Source organism: Erinaceus europaeus, chromosome 14, assembly GCF_950295315.1.
Source record: "Erinaceus europaeus chromosome 14, mEriEur2.1, whole genome shotgun sequence".
NCBI classification, from domain to species: Eukaryota; Metazoa; Chordata; class Mammalia; order Eulipotyphla; family Erinaceidae; genus Erinaceus; species Erinaceus europaeus.
The window spans coordinates 5711059-5733181 of NC_080175.1; the positions used below are offsets into that span (position 1 = coordinate 5711059).

Genomic DNA, 22123 nt, shown 5'->3' on the forward strand with positions numbered 1-22123 from the left:
GAATTAGAGTTCAGGACCCTCTAGTCATCTTTCACTAACATTTATCCTCCTTTGGCTAAATTTTGGGGTACAGAAGGTAGGAGTTCTGGCTTCTGTAATTGCTTCTCTGCAGGACATGAGTGTTGGTAGGTCAATCCATAACCCCAGCCTGTTTCTATCTTTTCCTAGTGGAGTAGGACTCTGGAGAGGTGAAATAATGAATGTAGTTTTTACCTGTTGTTTCTTCCACTGTGGTAGGAACTGTAGTTTCTAGAAGAAGCAAAAGACAAAGATGAACAGGGTCATACTGAGTCTCCTTAAATCACCTTTGGACCTAAAGTTAAAGCCAAAGCACAGAGAGAATTCCAGCATGGTGGGTTTACCTGTTGTTTCTTCCATTGTGGTGGGAAGTGTGGTTTCTAGAAGGAGGAAAAGGAGCAAAAAGCAAGGACAAGCAGAGTCATACTTAGTTTCTTCATATCACCTTTAGACCTAAAGTTAAAGCCAAAGCACAGAGAGAATTCCAGCATGGTGGGTTTACCTGTTGTTTCTTCCATTGTGGTGGGAAGTGTGGTTTCTAGAAGAAGGAAAAGGAACAAAAAGCAAGGACAAGCAGAGTCATACTTAGTTTCTTCATATCACCTTTAGACCTAAAGTTAAAGCCAAAGCACAGAGAGAATTCCAGCATGGTGGGTTTACCTGTTGTTTCTTCCATTGTGGTGGGAAGTGTGGTTTCTAGAAGGAGGAAAAGGAGCAAAAAGCAAGAACAAGCAGAGTCATACTTAGTTTCTTCATATCACCTTTGGACCTAAAGTTAAAGCCAAAGCACAGAGAGAATTCCAGCATGGTGGGTTTACCTGTTGTTTCTTCCATTGTGGTGGGAAGTGTGGTTTCTAGAAGGAGCAAACAGAGCAGTCAGGTTACACATTCTAGAGAGAATACCTTCACAAAAGCTGGTTTTCCAGGCTGCCAATTCTACATCCCTTGAATGTGAGAGCCTGAAAAGTCTTCTAACCTAAAGCTTATGTAGACAAGACACTGGACCTCTCATCTCTAAGTCTAGCATGGTCTCATTTCCTTAGCCTCCTTGCACTGGGCTTCTGTTCCAGTAACAGGAGATGCCGCTTAGACTGTTAACACAGAGAGAGTCAAGGCTTTGACAGTGGTAAGAATGGAGGAAACATGAATGACTGGCAGGCTCCCAGCATACTCATTTTCCAGGAAGTAGAATGAAGCAAGACAGAGAGAGTAGTGTGGTAGTGCAGCAGGTTAAGCACATGTGTCGCGAAGCACAAGGACCGGCTCAAGGATCCCAGTTCAAAACCCCGGCTCCCCACCTGCAGAGGAGTCGCTTCACAGGTGGTGAAGCAAGTCTGCAGGTGTCTATCTATCTTTTTCTCCCCTTCTCTGTCTTCCCCTCCTCTCTCCATTTCTCTCTGTCCTATCCAAGGACGATGACATCAATAACAACAATAATAACTACAACAACAATAAAAATAACAAGGGCAACAAAAGGGAAAATAAATAAATATTTAAAAAAATTAAAAAGAAGCAGCAGCAAGATGGAGAGTGAGGGTAGATAACATAATGGTTATGCAAAGAGACTCTCATGCCTGAGGCTCCAAACTCCCAGGTTCAGTCCCCACACCACCATAAGCCAGAACTGAGCAGTGCTCTGAAAAACAAAATAAAAAGAGAAGGAAAGAAAGAAAGAAAGAAAGAAAGAAAGAAAGAAAGAAAGAAAGAAAGAAAGAAAGAAAGAAAGAAAGAAAGGAGAAAGCAAGAGAATCAAAGTCAGGCATAAAGCACACTAAACTTCAAACAGACTCATGGTGAAGAAACTCAGCAGATTCACATGGGAATCATGCTTTGCCTTGCCTCTGATGGAAACTGCCTCTACCCCACTTGAAATGCTTCATTCTTGGGATGCTCTGCCATCTTCCTACTGCTATTTTTGCCACTCAAGGTCTGAGCACTTACTGTCAACTTACTGTCACTACAGTTCCTAAGACAGCCCCAATGTCATTGCACTGGGATGGGAAGCACCCATGAGAACAAGAGTGAATTTCACAGACCACCCTCAGAGTGAGAACTCAACACCATGACAAAGCCTCCAGGGCCCCAACTGAGCACCAGCCAGTGGATCTTAATGAACTTGTGAACCAAGATCCCATTGGTAACAGTCTCCCAACCTGGTTCTGGTCCTCCTTGTGTCCCTTTCCCTCCCAGATGGCAAGGATGAGGATCACTCCTGAGCCTACTCCATCACATGGAAAGTCAGAGATAATTAAGAGCCAGAAGATGAGCCCCACAATCATGTTGGCAATGATTACCTGATCTTTGGTCTTCCATTGTGAAGGAAAATGTAGCTTCTAGAAGAAGTAACAAAGACAAGCAAGGTTACAAATCAGGGGGAAAGCCTTGATAATGGTTTGGTAGAGTTATTACACCACTTCTGAATTGAATCCTGCCGTCTGCACCTGTAAGTCTGCACAACTTCTGACTCCTCATCTCATGTGAACAAGGCCCTCCCTACTAGGATGATCTCTCTAAGCATGCTTTCTCCTTTACAGAAAAAGCTTTGCACATTTCCTGCCCCTGAGTCCTGTACCATTTGAGTTCTTTTTCTTTTTTTATTGAAATTTTTATTTATTTATGAGAAAGCTAAGAGGAGAGAGAAAGAACCAGACATCACTCTGTCAAATGTGCTGCTGGGGATTGCTGGGGATTGAACTCGGGACCTCATGCTCAAGAGTCCAAAGCTTTATCAATGTGCCACCTCCCAGACGACACCATTTGAGTTCTTTAAGGCACCACTCTGGCTCTTATGCTAGAGAGTCACTGTGAGGGCCTGGAGTCATTGGGTATCAGGTGCTGGAAGCCTTTATTTCAATTACTTCTCTCGGCTTTGCTGGCACTATCCCTGACACTTTGGTTCACTTGCACCTTTGATTCTGCACAACTATTCAGCGACTCTTCTGGATAAAGCCCTGCTATGGCTCGACCTGTGCCTCCACATCTCTAAGTATGGCTGTTACCAAACCTTTGCCACCTCCTGACACTGAGCTCTGTACTGTCTTGACTCTTCTGAAGTATTGCACAGACTCTGACGCTAAGATATAAAAAAGTCGGAAGGTTACCAGTGTACACCTGGAGTCATCAGGTATGTGGTTTCTAAACCACTACCATAACTTAGTACCTTCTCATGTTTTTGCACTATCTTGGCTACCTGCCCTGAAATCTGGTTTCAAAGAGAGAGAGAGAGAGAGAGAGAGAGAGAGAGAGAGAGAATGAGGCTTATTCTCACCTCTCCTCAGCAGAAGTCAGTGGTACTCAACAACCATTTCCACAAACCCATCCTCAGCTAAGCTGGCAAATATCCATATGTGTGGGTTTTCCAAGCAGCCAAGTTTGGACAGTATCATCACAGAGTGAAAAACTCAGAGGGACTAGTGGGAAAACCAGAGCCTAGAGAACCTGTGTCACTTTAAAAGGTACCTGCAGGATCTCAGTGAGAGAGAGAGAATGAGGGTGAGCATATACCACAGATCCTGCGAATAGCAGAGGCTGACCCAGAATGGGAGAAAGGGGCATAAACGGATAGAGAAATAAGGAGCATACCCAGTAAGGTCACTGGCGTCATGTAACCGATTACACTTTGGAACTGGTATCTTTGCTTTTACCTCAGGGCCAACTTTTCTTATTGAAAAATGGAGATGGTTTTTCTTCTCAAATTCCATGTGTCCAAAAATTCAAGTCATTGTAACTGGTGGGAACTCATATGCCCATATGCTGAAATACAGTGTTCCTCTCTACTTAGACTGACCTAAGGGATCCTGTTACAGGTTCAGGAAAGGCCATGGGTGAGAATGGATGTACACTTGTCTCTCCAGGATCTGCAGCCAGAGACCCAGCCAGGCCAAGAGTCAGCATGGATTGTGGGGGTCACAAAGGCAGGCATCAAAGATAAGCACAAAGGGTCCCCTGCTGCAGGAGGAGAACTTCCCCAGTGGTGAAGCAGTGCTGCTTCCCTCTCTATGACCCCCCTCTCCTCTCAAGTTCTGTCTCTATCAAGAGAGAAAAAAAAAAAAAAAAAGGTTGTGGATCTGTGGTGTAGGCACCAAGCACCAGCAATAACCATGGTGGTGATAAACAAAACATAATAAGGACGCTGGTAAGGGTGACACAGAGTTGCACATACACATCACCATGATTAAGGACCCCAGTTCAAGCTCCAGCTCCTCACTTTCAGGGAGCAAGTAAGTCACTTTCTACAGGCATCTCTATTTCTCTTTCCTTAACTAATCTCTCACACCCATCAGTTTCTATGCAATCAAATAAAATAGAAAGACTAAAGAAGAAAGAAAGAAAGAAAGAAAGAAAGAAAGAAAGAAAGAAAGAAAGAAAGAAAGAAAGAAAGATATGGGCACTGGGAGCAGTGGATGCATCCTGCTGGCACCAGACCACAGCAATAACCCTAGTGGCATAATAATGATGATGGTGATGATAAAAATAATAATAATAGTGGTGGGAGGTGGTTCAGTGGATAAAGCACTGGATTCTCAAGCATGAGGTCCCAAGTTCAATCTCCAGCAGCACATGTACCAGAGTAATGTCTGGTTCTTTCTCTCTCCTCCTATCTTTCTCATTAATAAATAAATACATTAGGGGGTTGGGTGGTAGCGCAGTGGGTTAAGCGCATGTGGCACAAAGCCCAAGGACCAGCATAAGGATCCTAGTTCAATCCCCCAGCTCCCCACCTGCAGGGGAGTCACTTCACAGGCGGTGAAGCAGGTCTGCAGGTATCTGTCTTTCTCTCCTCTCTGTCTTCCCCTCCTCTCTCCATTTCTCTCTGTCCTATCCAACAATGACAACATCAATAACAACAATAACTACAACAACAATAAAAAACAACAAGGGCAACAAAAGGGAAAATAAATAAATATTAAAAAATTAAAAAATAAATAAATAAATTCTTTTAATAATAATAATAAAGTATACAATTAGAAAAAGCTGCTGTTCTCCTTGGTATATGCCATGACATTGAGATACAAAGAAACCGGTCTCCCACCAAGCACCATGGTAGTATAGCACATTCAGTGGCTTTCCTGCTCATGCACTGTGCCTGAGGCAGGTAGAAGCCAACATTCACGCACATGCACCGTGATAGTATAATGGGGCCACCTTTCTCCTGCGTAAGCTCACTGTGATGAGGCTGAGGGCACAGCTGTACCATGCATGCACCTTGACCTGTGGTTGATGACAACCTCCACTCCCATGCTCACACCAGGAACCAGAGCCCACAAGTGACAGAGCAAGCAGGTGAGCACATTATCTGAGCACACAACTCCAGCATCATCTTTGTGGCCACACTCATGCTTGTACCAGCCACCATTCTGGCACTGGGACAAGGAGGACTCCGTCCCCATGCATTGCACAGAGCCCCAGAGAATTTTCCCCAAGCCCTGATCAAACTTGTCCTTGCCCGGGGCTGACTCGGAGAAGCCACAGTCCAACGACCTCTGCATCCTGCTCATCCCAGCCGTCACTGCACAGTGTTCCAGACGCCTTCATATAGGACCTCCACCCGGCCCTGACAAGGACTGCCTCCGTCCATCAGCCTCACAGGCAGACCTGCATGGACACAGGGGCAGCCCTGGCGTCACTCCTCAGGGCCCTCTGACATTGCCCTGCCCCCACGCACTGTCCCCTCTGTATGACCTACATCTCCAAAGTGCTGAGCTCACTCCTCCTTCCACTCTTATCCCTAGAAGGACTCACATAGTTGGCTAACTTTCCCAAAATTAGAAGCCCGAATGGCCTTTACAATCTTGTGACATTGTCCTGTCCTCACTTACTGTTCCCTCTACGGGACTTAACTCTTCATACTGCTGTGCTCAGTCCTCTTTCTACTCTTTCTTCTCCCTCTGAGGTACCTCCTCTAGTTGGATAACTTTCCAGAAATTGGACTTCAAACCATCTTTCCAGTCCTGCTCAGCTCTGATAACCTAGCCCCAAGCTCTAGACCAAAAATGTCTTCCTGATAGCCTCATCCATCAGCAACATCTCTTACTTCTTTTTTATAGAAGGTGTCACCATGCTCTTCATCAATCATATTAGGAATTTAACTGCCATGTTAAATTCCATGTTAACTACCATTCTTCTTTACCCATTGCCATTCATGCCCAACTTATCACCAACATGGTCCTCCTTTGTTAATTGCCATTATCGTTTTTCTAAGTTCAAGTTTTGCTCTCTTGAACCTGGGATAGCCAGGGTTCCCCAGTTCATCTCCCTGTACCTGCACTTTTTTTTTCTTTTGCTTACCCACCTGTGGTCACTGGACCAGCCTCCATGGATGGAACACCTGTCCACCCCTATACTGTCAGGATGAGTCTGTTCCTCCAACTACCCCTGGTGTTCTCAGCATGGAATACAGCTGAATGAGTTCAGAATCCCTCTGTGTATAATCCATTCTCACCAGGATCCAGTCCAAAGAAAAACTGATTAAGAACAGATCTTGTCTGGCGCGAAGCACAAGGACTGGGGTAAGGATCCCGGTTCGAGCCCCCGGCTCCCCACCTGTAATGGGGTTGCTTCACAGGTGGTGAAGCAGGTCTGCAGGTGTCTATCTTTCTCTCCCCCTCTGTCTTCCCCTCCTCTCTCCATTTATCTCTGCCCTATCTAACAATGATGACATCAATAACAACAACAACAACAATAACTACAACAACAGTAATAATAAAAAAGAACAGATCTTGTTTTTCAGGATTCCTGTGAGGGGGCTTAATAAGCCAGATTCCTGTAACTGGGGAGCCAGCCGGCTCCATGGTCCTGCTAAACCACCGACTAAGGAAAAGTTGCTGTGACTATGGAAGGAAACTCAACAGCAGGTCCTGAATAACTCGGCCCATCATCCTGACAGCATGGGCTGAATCCTGCGCATAGTTTGTTACTATTACTTTGAGGCTGTCATGGAGTTGTGGTCACGAAGTGAACAGAGAGTTTGGAATGGGATGAAAGATATAGGCAGTTGGCTGTTCCCAAGATCAGGGACAAAGGGTACAGACCCCAAATAGACTATTTCCACAGACTTCCCAGCATGCCTTCAAGACTTCCACAGCCCTTTCTGATGCCCCCTTCTGGTCCTGTGAGTGCTCCCTGCAGAAGAGGGCTCAGTGTCCCTGACTCTCAGCCTGTCAGTACTTTCCACTACTAAGTGTTAATCACCAGAAAGCTGTTCCTGAGGTCCCTGTGGGTCACCTGTGGGCCTTTAGGTCTTGTTCTGAAAGAACAGGGTTGACCTCACAAGAGCCTGGAATTAAGTGACAGAGTTCACTGTCCTTAAGTGAGCATAGAAAGGACCCAAGAGATCGACTTCGGAATGAAGGCTGCACAGTCCCACTGCAGAGAATGAGAAGAGATGGAAGCTTTCAGTAAGAATCACAAAGTATAACTCGGATTGGGTTTGGTGTGCTGCACCAGAGCAAAGGATTCTGGGGAGGAGAGGAGCTTTGAAGTCCTCGTGCACTATGGTGGGGGAGGATCTAGGCTGGGAGTGTCTTGAGAAACTTTACGCATGTATCAAAAACTGCATTTACTATAAAATATTAATACCCTTAATTAAAAAATCATAGATAGGAGGGAAAAAGCACTTGTTTGTGGTTCAAACTGCTGCCCTGCCACTTTTCTGCCAAGTGATCTTAGACATTGATTAAGTTAGACAAGTTATTTGGCTAGGCCTCTTTTTCCCATATTCATAATGACAGTAATAGTTAGTAATTGCCAAGCTACTGTCAAGGAGATCTCTTACTTGAGAATTTATTATATGCCAGGAAGGATTTTATATGACCTTTAGGAGATGAACTCATTCTTGCATGACAATAATGACAATAATGGATGTGCAGCTGTCTCTTAAGGCTTTGCAGCCAGGGACCCAATCATTCCATGAGTCAGCATGGAGCATGGTCACAGAGGCAAACATCAAACATAGGCAAAAGGGTCATTCAAGTGCCAGTCCTCATCTACAGGAGGGAAGCTTGGCCAGCAGTGAAGCAGTGCTGCTTCCCACTCTGTCACCCACTCTACTCTCAATGTCCATCTCTAGCAAGAAAAAAAAGGGAGGAGATTTGGGCGGTAGTGCAGTGGGTTAAGCACACGTGGCATGAAGCATGAAGACCAGAGTGAGGATCTGGGTTCAAACCCCCGGCTCCCCATCTGCAAGGGAGTCGCTTCACAGGTGGTGAAGCAGGTCTGCAGGTGTCTGTCTTACTCTCCCCTTCTCTGTCTCCCCCTTCTCTCTCCATTTCTCTCTGTCCTATCCAACAACACCACCACCAACAACAACAATAATAAATACAACCATTCAAAAAAAAAACAAGGGCAACAAAAAGGGAATAAATAAATATGTAAAAAAAGAAAAAATATCAAGTCCTCCTGGAGCGTAGATTGTTGTGTATGCAATAAGCCCCAGCAATAACCTTGGTGCTGATAAACAAAACAAAATAAAGAGGCCAAGAAGTGTCACACTTGGTTGAAAGCAAAGATTTACATTTTCAAAGGTAGGTTCACGTCCCTGCTCCACACATGCAGGGAGGATGCTTCACTAGGAGTGAAGAAGGGCTGCAGTTGTCTCTCTTTCTCCTTTCCTAACTCTCCCTCCCCACTCAGTTTCTTACTGTCCCAGCAAAGAACTAGAAAGAAAAAGATGAGAGAAAGAAATAAAGAAAGAAAGAAAGAAAGAAAGAAAGAAAGAAAGAAAGAAAGAAAGAAAGAAAGAAAGAAAAGAAAGGAGCAAGGAAGAAGGAGAGAGAGGGAAGGAAAAATTGGTCACTAGGAGCGGTGGGTTCATCTTGCTGGCAACAAGCCCAACGATAACTCTGGTGGCAATAATGATCATTATTATTATTACTATTATAAAAATAGGATAGGATAGAAGAATAAAATAAAATATAAGAAAAAGCCACTGTTCAGCTATGCCATGGCATTGAGATACAAAGAAACCAATCTCCCCCCAAGCACCATGGTAGTATAATACACCCAGTGGATCTTGCGTAACTACACTGTGAGGCAGGCAAGCAGAAGCCACTGCTGAGCACATGTGCTGTGCTAGCGGACAGTAGGCCACCATCATCCTGCACGTACTCACTGTGATGAGGCCGAGGGCATACCTGTACCACGCATGCGCCTTGCTATTGTGCATGATGGCAGCCTCCATTCCCGTGCTCACACCAAGAACCAGAGCCCACAGGAGACAGGGCAGGCAGACGGCACACTACCTGAGCACACGGCTCCAGCATCTTCTTTGTGACCGCAGTCGTGGTTGTACCAGCCACTGTTCCGGCAGTGGGACAGGAAGGACTCGTTTCCTGAGCAGTGCACAGAACCCCAGAGAATGTTCCCTGAACCCTGACCAAACTCGGCCCCGCCCAGGGCCGACACGGAGGGTCCACAGCCCAGCTGGCGACACACGACCTCTGCGTCCTGCTCATCCCAGTCATCATCGCACACGGTGCTCCAGAAGCCTCCGTACAGGACCTCCACCCGTCCCTCACAGGGGTGGCCTCCGTCCATCAGCCTCACAGGCAGACCTGCATGGACACAGGAGCAGCCCTGGCTTCACTCCTCAGGGCGCTGTGACATTGCCATGTGCCCACGCACTGCCCCTTCTGTACAACCTCCCCCTCCAAAGTGCTGTGCCCAGTCCTCTTTCAACGTCTCTCTCTCTCTCTCTCTCTCTCTGCAGGACTTCATTTAGTCAGAGAACTTTCCATAAATTTGGATCTTAACACATCTTTTCTGCTCAGCTCTGATAACCCAGGCCCAACCTCTGGCCCACATGCTCAATGGCATTCTGGTAGCCCGGTCCTCAGTGCCATCTCTTACTTGAGTTGACAGATGGTGTTACCATGCTGTTAAGCAGTGATGTTAGGAATTTCTTTACCAGGTTTGATCCTTATTTCTCCTTGCCTCTTATGTCCACCTTGTCATCCGAGTGGTCCTTCCTTTGTTAACTCCCATTGTCATTTGCTGGGTTCAATCTTTGTTCTCTTGAACCTGAGTTTCTCCAGGGTTCCCCAGTTCATGGCCCCGTACCTGCACTCCTTCTGACGCATCCATGCTCACTGGCCCAGCCTCCATGGATGGATCACCTACACATCCCTGTGCTGTCAGAATGAATCTGTCCCTCCAACTGCCCCCTGGCTCTCTCAGTATGGAATACAGATGAACAGAGGTCATGGCCTTGCTCAGAATCCCTCTGTGTATATTCCAAGCTTGCTGAGACCCACTACAAAGTGAAACTCATCTAAGAACAGGTCTTGTCTTGCTGTTGTTTCTATTTTGGTTTTTTGCCAGATCACTGCTCTGTTCTGCCTTGTGGCGGTGCTAGAGATTGAACCTACAACCTTTGATGCCTTAGGCATGATATTCTCTTTGCTTAACCATTATACTACTTCCCTGACAGGTCTTCTCTTTAAATCTTCCTCTTGAGGGGGCTTAATAAGCCAAATTCTCATAACTGGGGGGGGGGGGTCAGCCAGCTCTGTCCTCCTGCTAAACCATTTATTAAGGGAAAGTAGCTCTGACTATGGAAGGAAACTCCACAACAGGCCCTAAACAATTCAGCCCATCACCCTGACAGCACAGGCTGAAGCAGTTACTCAACAGGCTGCAGTTACTCAACAGTTACTTTGAGGTTGTCAGAAAGCTGTGGTCAGGAAGTGAACAGAGAGGTTGGAATGGGATGAAAGATAAGGAGGCAGCTGGCTATTACCAAGATCAAGGGCAGAAAGAAGAGAATTCAAATGAGAGGCAAAGGAAAGGAAAGAGAATGCCAGGTGGAATGAGTGGAGTGTGTGTCTGGGAAGGGCCTAAAGCCCTCGAACTCTTGGCCCTACTTCTCTATTACTACATTCGAAAGGGTAAATTACTCGGTGACCAAGACCACACCCAGCCTTAGTTAGTGGGCAGAAGTGGCCCACGATCTAGTGAGGAAAAACCTTAGAAGGACAAGTAAAGAAATAGGTCTGGACAGAGAAGGGGTTGTGCAGACAGGGTTGCGCATTGATCTAGAAAGAAAGCAGGCTCATTTTTTTTAAGGGGATTTTTATATTTGGTAATTGTAGTCATGAGTCTCACCATTGTCACACCAGGGGCTGCTGTGGGCCAGTATTAAACTTGCATACTCAAGTCCTTGCTGACTGACTTTGTTTTTCCCAGTAAGAGAGTAATACAAGGTGGTTGGATATAGGGTACTCAAAAACTTTAGATGTAATAAAGCAGAGATATCTCTAGTAGGTCCCTAATACTACAGTTTTTGTCACAGGATATGGTCTATTTTCAGAAAGATGCCTGGACAAGTTGTGCAGCTTGCAGTAGTCGTCGGCATCACCGGCGGCGGCTGAATCTGCTCTGCAGACACAAGCTGTTTTGTTTGGTTGTTGCTTTCTTCTCTTTTTATTTCCCTGCAAAAAGGGTTATCGCTGGGGCTCAGTGTTGGCGCTATGAATACACTATTCCTGGTGACCATAATTTTTCTTTTTATTTTTTCCTCCTTTTTAAATTTTTTTTTCCTCCAGGGTTATTGCGCGGGCTCGGTGCCTGCACTATGAATCCGCTGCTCCTGGAGGCTTTTTTTCCCCCTTTTTGTTGCCCTTGTTGTTTTTTTATCATTCTGGTTATTATTATTGTCATTGATGTCATTGTTGTTGGATAAGATAGAGAGAAATGGAGAGAGGAGGGGAAGACAGAGAGGGGGAGAGAAAGACACCTGCAGACCTGCTTCACCACCTGTGGAGTGACTCCCCTGCAGGTGGGGAACCAGGGGTTCGAACCAGGATCTTTATGCCAGTCCTTGCACTTTGTACCATGTGCGCTTAACCCACTGCACTACCTCCCAATTCTCCCACCCCCTATTTTTTTATTAGATAGGACAGAAAGAAAATGAGAGGACAGAGGGATATAGAGACGGAGAAAGAAAGAGATACACCGCAGACCTTCACCATTTGTGGAGTGTCCCTTCTGCAGGTGGAGAGTAAGGGCTCAAACCCAGGTCCTTGCACATAGTAGCACGTGCACTTAACTTGGAGCACCACCACCCATCCCCTCCACATAGAACTTTGAGTCAGAGGAGTCAGGCGGTAGTGCAGTGGGTTAAGTGCCCGTGGCACAGAGAGCAAGGACCGGCATAAAGATCCCAGTTTGAGCCCCAGCTCCCCACCTGCAGGGGAGTCGCTTCACAAGCGATGAAGCAGGTCTGCAGGTGTCTATCTTTCTCTCCCCCTTCTCTGTCTTCCCCTCCTCTCTCCATTTCTCTCTGCCCTGTCCAACAATGACATCAATAATAACAACTACAACAAAGGCAACAAAAGGGAATAAATAAATAAATATTTTTTAAAAAGAAGAAGAACTTTGAGTCAGATCAGCACTGAGAATACTTGGAAATTCCCCCAAATCACTAAATGTTTTTATGTCACACATTTTGCTCTTTCCTGGGAAATTTTTACTTTAGTTTTAATTTTAATTTCATAAAGCAAACCAGAAATTTATAGAACCCTAAATCTTTTGTTTGTTTGTTTGGTTGGTTGGTTTGGTTGTTTAAAGACAGAGAGGCAGTGAGAGAATGCAAAAGGCCAAAGCACCCAAACTTCCTTCAGGGCACTAGAAGCCAACATGAGCTCGAATCACACACACAACAAAGTAGCCACCCAAGTGAACTATTCTTCTGACTCGCTGCTTTCTTTCCAGGCTGACCCTCAGACCATCACAGTCCATCAGACACAATTTTAGCACTAGGGTTTCCTTTCTGAATAAATCTAATTATGCTTCTAAGTACTGAGATTTCATGTCTTTTACACATACTTTTAGAGAGCTTTCAAAGCATAAAAAGAATGTTCACGGGGGAAAAAATACAGAACAAAACTAATTTTGTATTATCAGCACTACATAGATTTAGTGAATCATTTTATAAATCAAAGTTACAATATGGATTCAGTGAACTCGTTTTTCTTATGACTTGAAACATTTTCATCATTCGAGGATTGAGCTTTTTCATCATTCAAGGAATGAGTTCGTCATGCTCATGAAAACTTGTCCATGAATTCTCTAAAAGAAAAGGACATCACAGAGAGAAGATTGTGCCAGTTTGCTCATTGCTTATGGCACCAGTTCAAGACCTGAACAAGGATAAGTTCCCCAGAGATCTCCTCAAGGATTTACCTCCACCACGTCCATCCAAACTAAGACTCTTCCTTAAAAGATAAAGAACTGGGTCTAACTGCAGCAGACCACAAATTTACCTTTCATCAATTTATTCCCAAACACAAAAGGCATTCTACTGTCAGGACAAGCAGTCCTTCCAAACATTTGTTGATTGGAGTGTATATGTTCTAGAACGTCAGAAAATGTGTCAAGAGCACAGTTAGGGGAGTGAAATCTAGTAATAGTTTCCTATCAACAGTCTACCTTTTGTAAGCATCTGTCTGGTTACCTGTGGCACTGAGATGGCTGAGCGTGGAGTAAGAGAGTAGCTGACGACTGGGGGAGCTACTCTCAGCTCACATCTGTTTCACAGCATCTCCCCAAGTTGCTGACAGCAGTATCCATGGATAGCAGATAAATACTCTTTCTGCTCAGTCTGGCCGACTCCATCACTGGCTTGGGACTTCTTTTTTTTTTTTTTTTTTTTTGAGACTTTCTTGAAGGTTATGTCTGTAGTGGTTTCACCACATCTCTTTCTCTGTGCCTCCTGCTCCAGCACTTACTAAAGCCGTTACCTTAATTACATGACCAGTTGATGAACTCTGTCTCTCTATTCGACCATAAATCTCTGAAAACTAGGAACACGTTGCCTGAATACAGCACAGGGAGACCACTAAGGTCTCCCCTACTCCTCAAATGAAGCAGCAAGTTTGTGAAGTCATTTAGAAAGTTCAGTGTTACAAGTACATTGGTAGGGAGTCGGGCGGTAGCACAGAGGGATAAGCGCACGCGGCGCAAAGCGCAAGGAACAGAGTAAGGATCCCGGTTTGAGCCCCCGGCTCCCTACCTGCAGGGGAGTCACTTCACAGGTGGTGAAGCAGGTCTGCAGGTGTCTGTCTTTCTCTCCCCCTCTCTGTCTTCCCCTCTCTCTCCATTTTTCTCTGTCCTATCTAACAACGACAACATCAACAACAATAAAAAAATCAAGGGCAACAAAAGGGAAAAATAATTTTTTTAAAAAAATTTATTAAAAAGAAGAAAGAAGTACATTTGTAGAAGTCTTTTCTTTATAATATATATAGTATATATACATATTGGTTTATTCACTTTAAATTAAGCAAAGTAAGTAGAATGGTAGCATTAATTATATAATTTGTCACTTTCTTTGGGAGTGAGTGGTTAGCAAAGTCATGCTTCTATAATTACACTGCAAACATGAAAACTTAATTCGGCATTAGACCATGCAACATCATTGCTCAAAGTATGGTATTCATAATAGTTTTATTAGGAGTTATATAAAAATATTTTGGATTTTCAAGCCCACATCCTTCCAATCAGGGTCTTAGGGTGAGACATGCTTTCAAACGAAAACCTTTGTTGATTCTGAAGTTTGAGGCAAAAGCAAAATAAAATTGCAGAAGAAGCTAACTAGTGCTGCACAGTCCATGTGTGCTATAGCTGAAACAAGCTTTTATTGGCTTTACATATTTTTTATTTTTTATATTTATTTATTTTCCCTTTTGTTGCCCTTGTTTTTTTATTGTTGTAGTAGTTATTATTGTTGTTATTTGATACCGTCGTTGTTGGATAGGACAGAGGGAAATGGAGAGAGGAGGGGAAGACAGAGAGGGGGAGAGAAAGAGAGACACCTGCAGACCTGCTTCACCGCCTGTGAAGCGACTCCCTGCAGGTGGGGAGCCGGGGCTCGAACCGGGATCCTTCCGCTGGTCTTTGCACATTGCGCCACGTGCGCTTAACCCGCTGTGCTACCGCCCACCTCTCCTGGCTTTACATTTCTAGTAGAGACACAAATCATACTTTTCCATAGATATAACAGGTCATTAAATCTCTGCAAGTCACTGTTTAATCTTAGCATAAAAAAAAATCACTGTTAGGTTGAAAATTAAATAGCAATCTGAAGACAGAACATTCTTTTCAAAGTACTTACCTGGTGTTGTGTATAACTCTGATTGAGAAGCTATAAAAGGAAAAAAAGAAAAAAGAAAGAAAGAAAAATCAGTCCCATGGGGTGTACTTGGCCTACAGGAAGTCTCACCCAGAAGCACACACAGGGCCCCGCTGCTTTTCTTGTGGTTGAAGTAGAGAGATAGAAGCTGTGTGTAGGTCGACATCAGCAGATCTGCAGTCTGTTTTTTTTTTAATTTTTTAAAAATATTTATTTATTTCCTTTGATTGCTCTTATTGTTTTATTGTTGTAGTTATTATTGTTGCTGTTATTGATGTCATTGTTGTTGGATAGCACAGAGAGAAATGGAGAGAGGAGGGGAAGACGGAGAGGAGGAGAGAAAGACAGACACCTGCAGACCTGCTTCACTGCCTGTGGAGCGACTTACCTACAGGTGGGGAGCCGGGGGCTCGAACCGGGATCCTTGAGCCAGTCCTGCTTTGCGCCACCTGCGCTTAACCCGCTGCACTACCACCTGACTCTCCGTTTTTGAAATTTGATTCAAATTGACAGAGATTTATTGAGCCTCAATGCAATGAAAATAGTAAATTATTCCAGGAGCTGGGGTGACAAAAATCCCTCTGGTAGCTTTAAAAATAAGTTCAGTGAAATGCTCTTTAGTGATTTTTATCCTTCTGTACATCTTTTTTGCTACAGATATTTACTTCATTAAAATAGGAATCAATTTTTCATCACCACTGAAAAGCAAATCAGACTTGGACAAAAGTGGGATCCACTGTTTTTTCCATTTCATGAGAAAATACGACCAATCTACCTTACATTAAAAGGCATAAAGACTTGAAGTGGTGAGATAGCATAGTGCTTATGCAAAAGCATTTTAATGCCTGAAACACCAAAGTTCCCAGATTCAATGCTCAACACCACCATAAGTCAGAGCTTAGCAGTGCTCTCGAAAGGAGGAGAGGAAAGGAGAGGAGAGGAGAGGAGAGGAGAGGAGAGGAGAGGAGAGGAGAGGAGAGGAGAGGAGAGGAGAAGAGAGGAGAAGAGAGGAGAAGAGAGGAGAAGAGAGGAGAAGAGAGGAGAAGAGAGAAGAGAGGAGAAGAGAGGATGGGGGAGGGGAGGGGAGGAAAGGGGAGGGAAGAAGGAGGGCAGAGGAGGAAGGGAGGAGGAGAAAGAGGGGGAGGGGAAAAGAGGGGAGGGAAGGGAAGGGAAGGGAAAAAGACACAAAGAGTCAAGAAGTTGAGGGTTTTGAGATAATTTCTGTTTTCAGTTAACCAAATGAAATATTTAAATGCAGCAATTAGAAAGGATTCAATCATTTTGTGTTGACAGAAACAGAGAGAATGATTTTCCTTCCCTATAAAATAGCACTGGTCACTAACTGAGACTTATTGCATTCCTGCATGTGCTTACTAGGAAAATTTAAAAAGAGAGAGACCATTTATATATTATTTAGAAGACCCCCACTTTCTTCTTAGAAAATATTGGGTCACCTCCCTAAGTAGATGACTTTACCAACATGTCCTAGAGCCTCACTTCTCCACAGCTCTAGCATCTAGAGAAAGATAGAAACAGCTTGGGGGTTATGAATTGACTTGGCAGCATCCACATCTAATGGAGAAGCAATTACAGAAGCCGGAACTCCCACCTTCTGCACCCCAAAAAAGGATTTTGGTTCAGATTCCCAGAGGCAGGTAAATGTTAGGGGAAGATGACCAGAGGGCTCTGGACCTGAATTCCACTGGGACCAGAAACGTTTTTCAAACAGGAATCTCTGTTTTTATACTGTCCCTGAAAAGGAAGAGAATCTGAAAAATACCAGAAGAAGCCAGGCACTATTTTGCTTAACTGAGAAGGAGAAGAAAAATGGAAGTACTTGGAGATTTAGGAGTGACTTAGAATGGAAATGAAGACAGGGCCATAGAAGTGAATAAAAATGAGCAAAAATGAGAAAAAAAAAGATAGATGATAAGTGACAGTCAGCCAATATCTGTGACCTTGGGAGAACTGTCGCTACTTCCTCTGGGGAAATGGTCTGGGGAAACAGAACACTAGTGGTGGGAATAATATGAAGTCATACACTTCTTATCTTAAATTTTTGTGAATCACAAATCAATTATTTTTAAAAGAAAAGGGAGGAAAAAAAGAAAGACCAATGAAATGTTTATTTTACTGACTGGCACGTAGCAGCCAACAGATGTCAGTTACTCTGCAGTGAAGATTGTGCTGATGGCTCGAATTATATAGCTTCCAACCCTTATGGTCTTAAATAGTCGCTTCACTCTCTTGTCTCCTCTGAGTCCTGTTCTGGGGATGGGGATCTGGGTCCTACACAGACCCAGAAGCCTCCCCCTTAGAAGTGAGACCTGTGCCTCTTTCTAGACTTGACCTTGTGGCTTTACGGATCTCAATGTCCCTTCATCTTGTCCCAGTGTTTAAAGCTTAATCATGGCAGATGGCTCTGGACACCTCCACAGCGCACTCCTCAGGTCTGGTTGAGGAACTTCAAGTGTATTATCTTAGTTTACCCTCAGACAAAAATTTGTGGGAAGACGTAGGCTCAGGAAGAAGGTCCAAGATCAACCAACTTCCACGTAAGAGGAGCAGGATTCATACTTGAGCATTTTCTCTTCAGTGCGTATATATAACCATCTCTCACTCTGAGCTATTGGCAACCCCCACCCCAGTCTGTAGTTCACATAGGCAGACACATTTCTGTCCACATGAGCAGAAGCAGTTACAATTGAAAGTAGCAGCTGGGGTAGAATCATGCATGCACTGCTACCCTCTGAATTGATAAAAATTCTAGAAAAGGAGTGGGGGAGGATAAGTGTCTATGTGCAAAGAGACACAGTTACTGTTACTCTGCTGGGTGGCTGTGAGCTCTGTGGGATACCCAGTGCGACAGAATGAGGCTTCAAGGGCATAAGTCTGAACAGTGACTGGCATGGAGACCTAGGCCCTCCTGCCTTCTGGCCTGTGCACAACCCCGGAAAGAAAAGAGCGAGGGCTAGGGGTCAGGGATGGCTCACTATACCTAGAACCCAGTCAAATGTCACAGAGCTGTCCTTCCTGAGTCTTTGGATCAAGCCTGGGACCCACAACCGCTCAGCCCCAGAGCTGAGACAGAGTTTGCAGTCAGTATAGCTATCTCAGGAAAAGCAGTTTCTGGTTTCAGTGTTGCTGAAAATACAAAGTGGAAGAAAAAACAAAACAAAACCTGGAAGCCAGGCAGTAGGGCAGTGGGTTAAGCGCATGTGGTGCAAAGCACAAAGACCAGAGTAAGGATCCCGGTTCGAGCCCCCGGCTCCCCACCTGCAGGGGAGTCGCTTCACAGGTGGTGAAGCAGGTCTGCAGGTGTCTGTCTTTCTCTCCCCCTCTCTGTCTTCCCCTCCTCTCTCCATTTCTCTCTGTCTTATCCAACAATGATAACATCAATAACAACAACAATAATAACTACTACAACAATAAAAAAAAATAAGGGCAACAAAAAGGAAAATAAATTTTTATTAAAATTTATATAAAAAAAAAAAAAGCCCAAGTGAGAATTCCTCCAGAGGCAAAAGAGAAGTCCCCCATGAAAGAGTCAAATCTTAGCCCAGCATCCTTCCCCTGACTGTCAGAACAGAGTAGGCAGCTATGTTACTCTTTGTTTTGGAAGGAGAACTGAGCCCATCCCACACTGATACATTCACACAAACGTTCCTTTGAAACAGCCTCATAACAATAAAGTTACAGCTTGCTAGCCCTCAACTCTGACACCATCCTCCCAGACAATATTTTTAGTCTCCCTGCATGTTACCTATCAGGTTCAAGCAAAAATTACTAAAGTTATAGGGTCCTTGGAGCATACCTAAAATAGATTTCCTAACTTCTCCCCACACAAAGACCCCTAATTTCATCTGCTCTATTCCTGCCTTTGGGTGTCTGTTTATTAAACAATTTGTCCTGCTATGGATATATAAAAATAGCCACCAAGTTGCAAGTGTTACTATGATGTCATCCTGACTTCCCTGGGCAGAAGATCTCACCAATGTGTCCCAAAGTCTCCCCAGATCCCTACCCCACTAGGAAAAGATGGAAACAGGCTGGGAGTATAGATCAATCTGCCATGTCCATGTCCAGTGGAGAAGCCTGATAGAAGCCAGCACTCCTACCTTCTGTACCCCATACAAGGGGCCAGGTATTGGTGCACCTGGTTAAGCGCACACATTACAGTAAGCAAGGACCTGGGTTCAAGGCCCTGGTCCCTACCTGCTGGGGGAAAAGTTCACAAATGGTGAAGCAGGGCTAAGATGTCTCTCTGTCTCTCTAGCTCCCTTTTTTAAATATTTTTTTTACTTTTTTTCTTTTTCTTTTTTAAAATATTTATTTATTCCCTTTTGTTGCCCTTATTGTTTTATTGTTGTAGTTATTATTGTTGTTGTTGTTAATGTCATCATTGTTGGATAGGACAGAGAGAAATGGAGAGAGGAGGGGAAGACAGAGAGGGGAGAGAAAGACAGACACCTGTAGACCTGCTTCACCGCCTGGGAAGCGACTCCCCTGCAGGTGGGGAGCCGGGGACTTGAACTGGGATCCTTATGCTGGTCGTTGCGCTTTGCGCCACCTGCGCTTAACCCACTGTACTAGCGCCCGACTCCCTCTCTCTTCCTTTCTATCTGCTCCTCCTCTCTCTATTTCTCTCTGTCTCTATCCAATGCCAAATAAGTAAAATTTAATTTTTTTAAAAAAAAGAATTTCAATCGATACTCCCAGAGGGATGAAGAATAAGGAAGTTTCTAATGAAGGAGATGGGACATGAAATTCTGGTGGTGGGAACTGTATGGAATTGTACCCTTGTTATCTTACAATATTATTAATCATTATTAAATCATTAAAATAACTGATGAGTTCTTGAAGAAGAAATAGACTGGTGGAGCAAGGGTTGGCACACTGGGAGTGAGGCTGAGGGACTGATTGCCCTGTCAGTGGAGAGATGGCCCGGGTTCAAATTCTGCTGCTTGTTTGGCCGCTAGACTTGGGCAAGTTGTCAAACCTCATCAATCCAACTTTCCTCATCTGTGATGATACTTGCTATTTCAATAAAGACAAAATCAGAAAGAAGAAAAAGAAAACATAGCAAGTGTTTGGTGTAGTGTTTCTCCATGTTGTTGGCATTCAAAAAAAGACTATCATAGTTTCAAGGAAGTCCAAATAAAGCTGTGAATTAAAGTATAGAAAGGCGCTTTCTTGTCCTCTTGTCTTATTTTTAATATTGCCACCAGGGTTATTGCTGGGGTCTCATGTCTGCACAATAGGTTCATTGCTCCTAGCAACCTTTTTTATTCTTTTTTTTTTCTTTTCTTTTCTTTCTTTCTCCTCCCCCCACCTTTATTTGATAGGACATAGAGAAGTCGAGAGAGGAAGGGGAGACAGAGAGGAAGAGAGAAAAAGAAACGCCTGCAATACTGTTTCACTATTCGTGAAGTTTCCCTTCTGCAAGCAGGGATCAGAGCCAGAAACTCAGATCCTTGCATATGGTCATAATGTCTGTGCTCAACCTGGAGAGCCACCACTTGGCCCCAAAATATCTGAAATTTCATTTCAGATACTAACCATGCACCAGAGAACAAACCCATTTTCAGAACAAAAGACTATATATTTTCTGAAACCCACAAAAATAAGAAACAAGTTAATAGAAAACATTTGCAGAAAAATCAAAACCTAAATTATAAGTCAGTAAAGAACTGGGGAAAATATTTGTTATGAGTATAATGGTTTATGCACTGTTATCCTGATTACTTAGGGAACTTATATAAATCAACAAAGGAGATATTAACTTTTAAAACATGAATAAAAGATAAAACCAGGAAGTGTAAGGAAAAAGAATAGAAATGACTTAAAACTGGCCAGCTGTCTTGAGACCAAGCAATGCAAATCAGAATGACTGTATACCACTTCACATCCATCAATTCTCCCAAGATTTTTTGAAAATAACATTCAGAGCTGACAAAGGTTTAGTCAAGAATGACAAATGTTGCCATTCTTGACTGGGTAAAAGTGCTTAGCGCTAGAACAAAGAACTTGTGGGCCTGGGTATTGGTACATTCCGGTAAACACAGACATTAAAACGCACTATATACACACAGCAAAGTCCTGGACTCAAGCTCCCGGTCCCCACCGGCAGGGGAGAAGCTTCACAAGTGGTGAAGCAGGACTGCAGGTGTCTCTTTCTCTCTCACACTCTTTCTCTCCCTTCCTTCTCTGTGTGTCTCTGTCTCTATCCAAAATAAATAAAGAGCTGTAATTTTAAAAAAGCTTGCATTTTGTTTCATTCCTTAGCACAGACATACGTCAGAGGCTTCTCGGCTTTATTTTCTATCTCTCTATCGCTTTCCCCTCTCTCTAGCTCAGATTAAATAAATTACCCTTTTATCTTAAAAGCAGTTAAATTTATCCAAATGAGATGCTGGGAAAGGGGGGACAAAGAGTATGTTCCGTTCAGAAGGAACAGCGTAAAAGCAACAGGCAGCATTGGTGGGGTGGAGAAAGTGAGGCTGAAGGGAGCCTCAGGCTCACGGACAGTGGGCCCCCTGATATTCTGAGAAATTTCAGAGAAGAGGGTAGAAGACAGCAGGAAGCACTTTGGGACCTGCCAGAGGTGAATGGGACCCGCAGGTGCAGAGAGACAGAGAGAGAAGACAGCTGAGGGGATTAGAGAGGGGTGACCCTGGGTGCCAGGCTGTGGCTGTGGTACTCCATGCCAAGGCACAGCCAGGGGCTTCCCCCTCGTCCCATAACACTCTACACCCAGGCAGGTGAGTTTTATAATACCCACAGAGATGTCTGCACAATAACGGTGTTTGCACAGTTAAAGACAAGCCAGAGAAAGGAACGCAATAAAAATGTTTGTGTTGGCCGTTATTGAAATCACACAGAAGCCCCTCCTGAATCCAGATGTCACCCCCAGCAAACCATTCTCAACAATACCTGGAAGTCCCTGCCCTCAATATTCTCCTTTCTTTCTGGCAATAA

At 44.2% G+C, this 22123-nt stretch overlaps 1 protein-coding gene across 1 annotated transcript in view; it reads right to left on the reverse strand.

Moving 5' to 3' along the window:
* DMBT1 (deleted in malignant brain tumors 1) overlaps nucleotides 1-22123 on the reverse strand; it is an 85341-nt gene that overhangs the window by 59602 nt on the left and 3616 nt on the right. Inside the window, 5 exon segments of the mRNA XM_060171123.1 lie at nucleotides 214-249; nucleotides 837-872; nucleotides 2313-2351; nucleotides 9258-9569; nucleotides 15128-15157. Coding sequence (XP_060027106.1) covers nucleotides 214-249; nucleotides 837-872; nucleotides 2313-2351; nucleotides 9258-9569; nucleotides 15128-15157 — 453 coding nt within the window.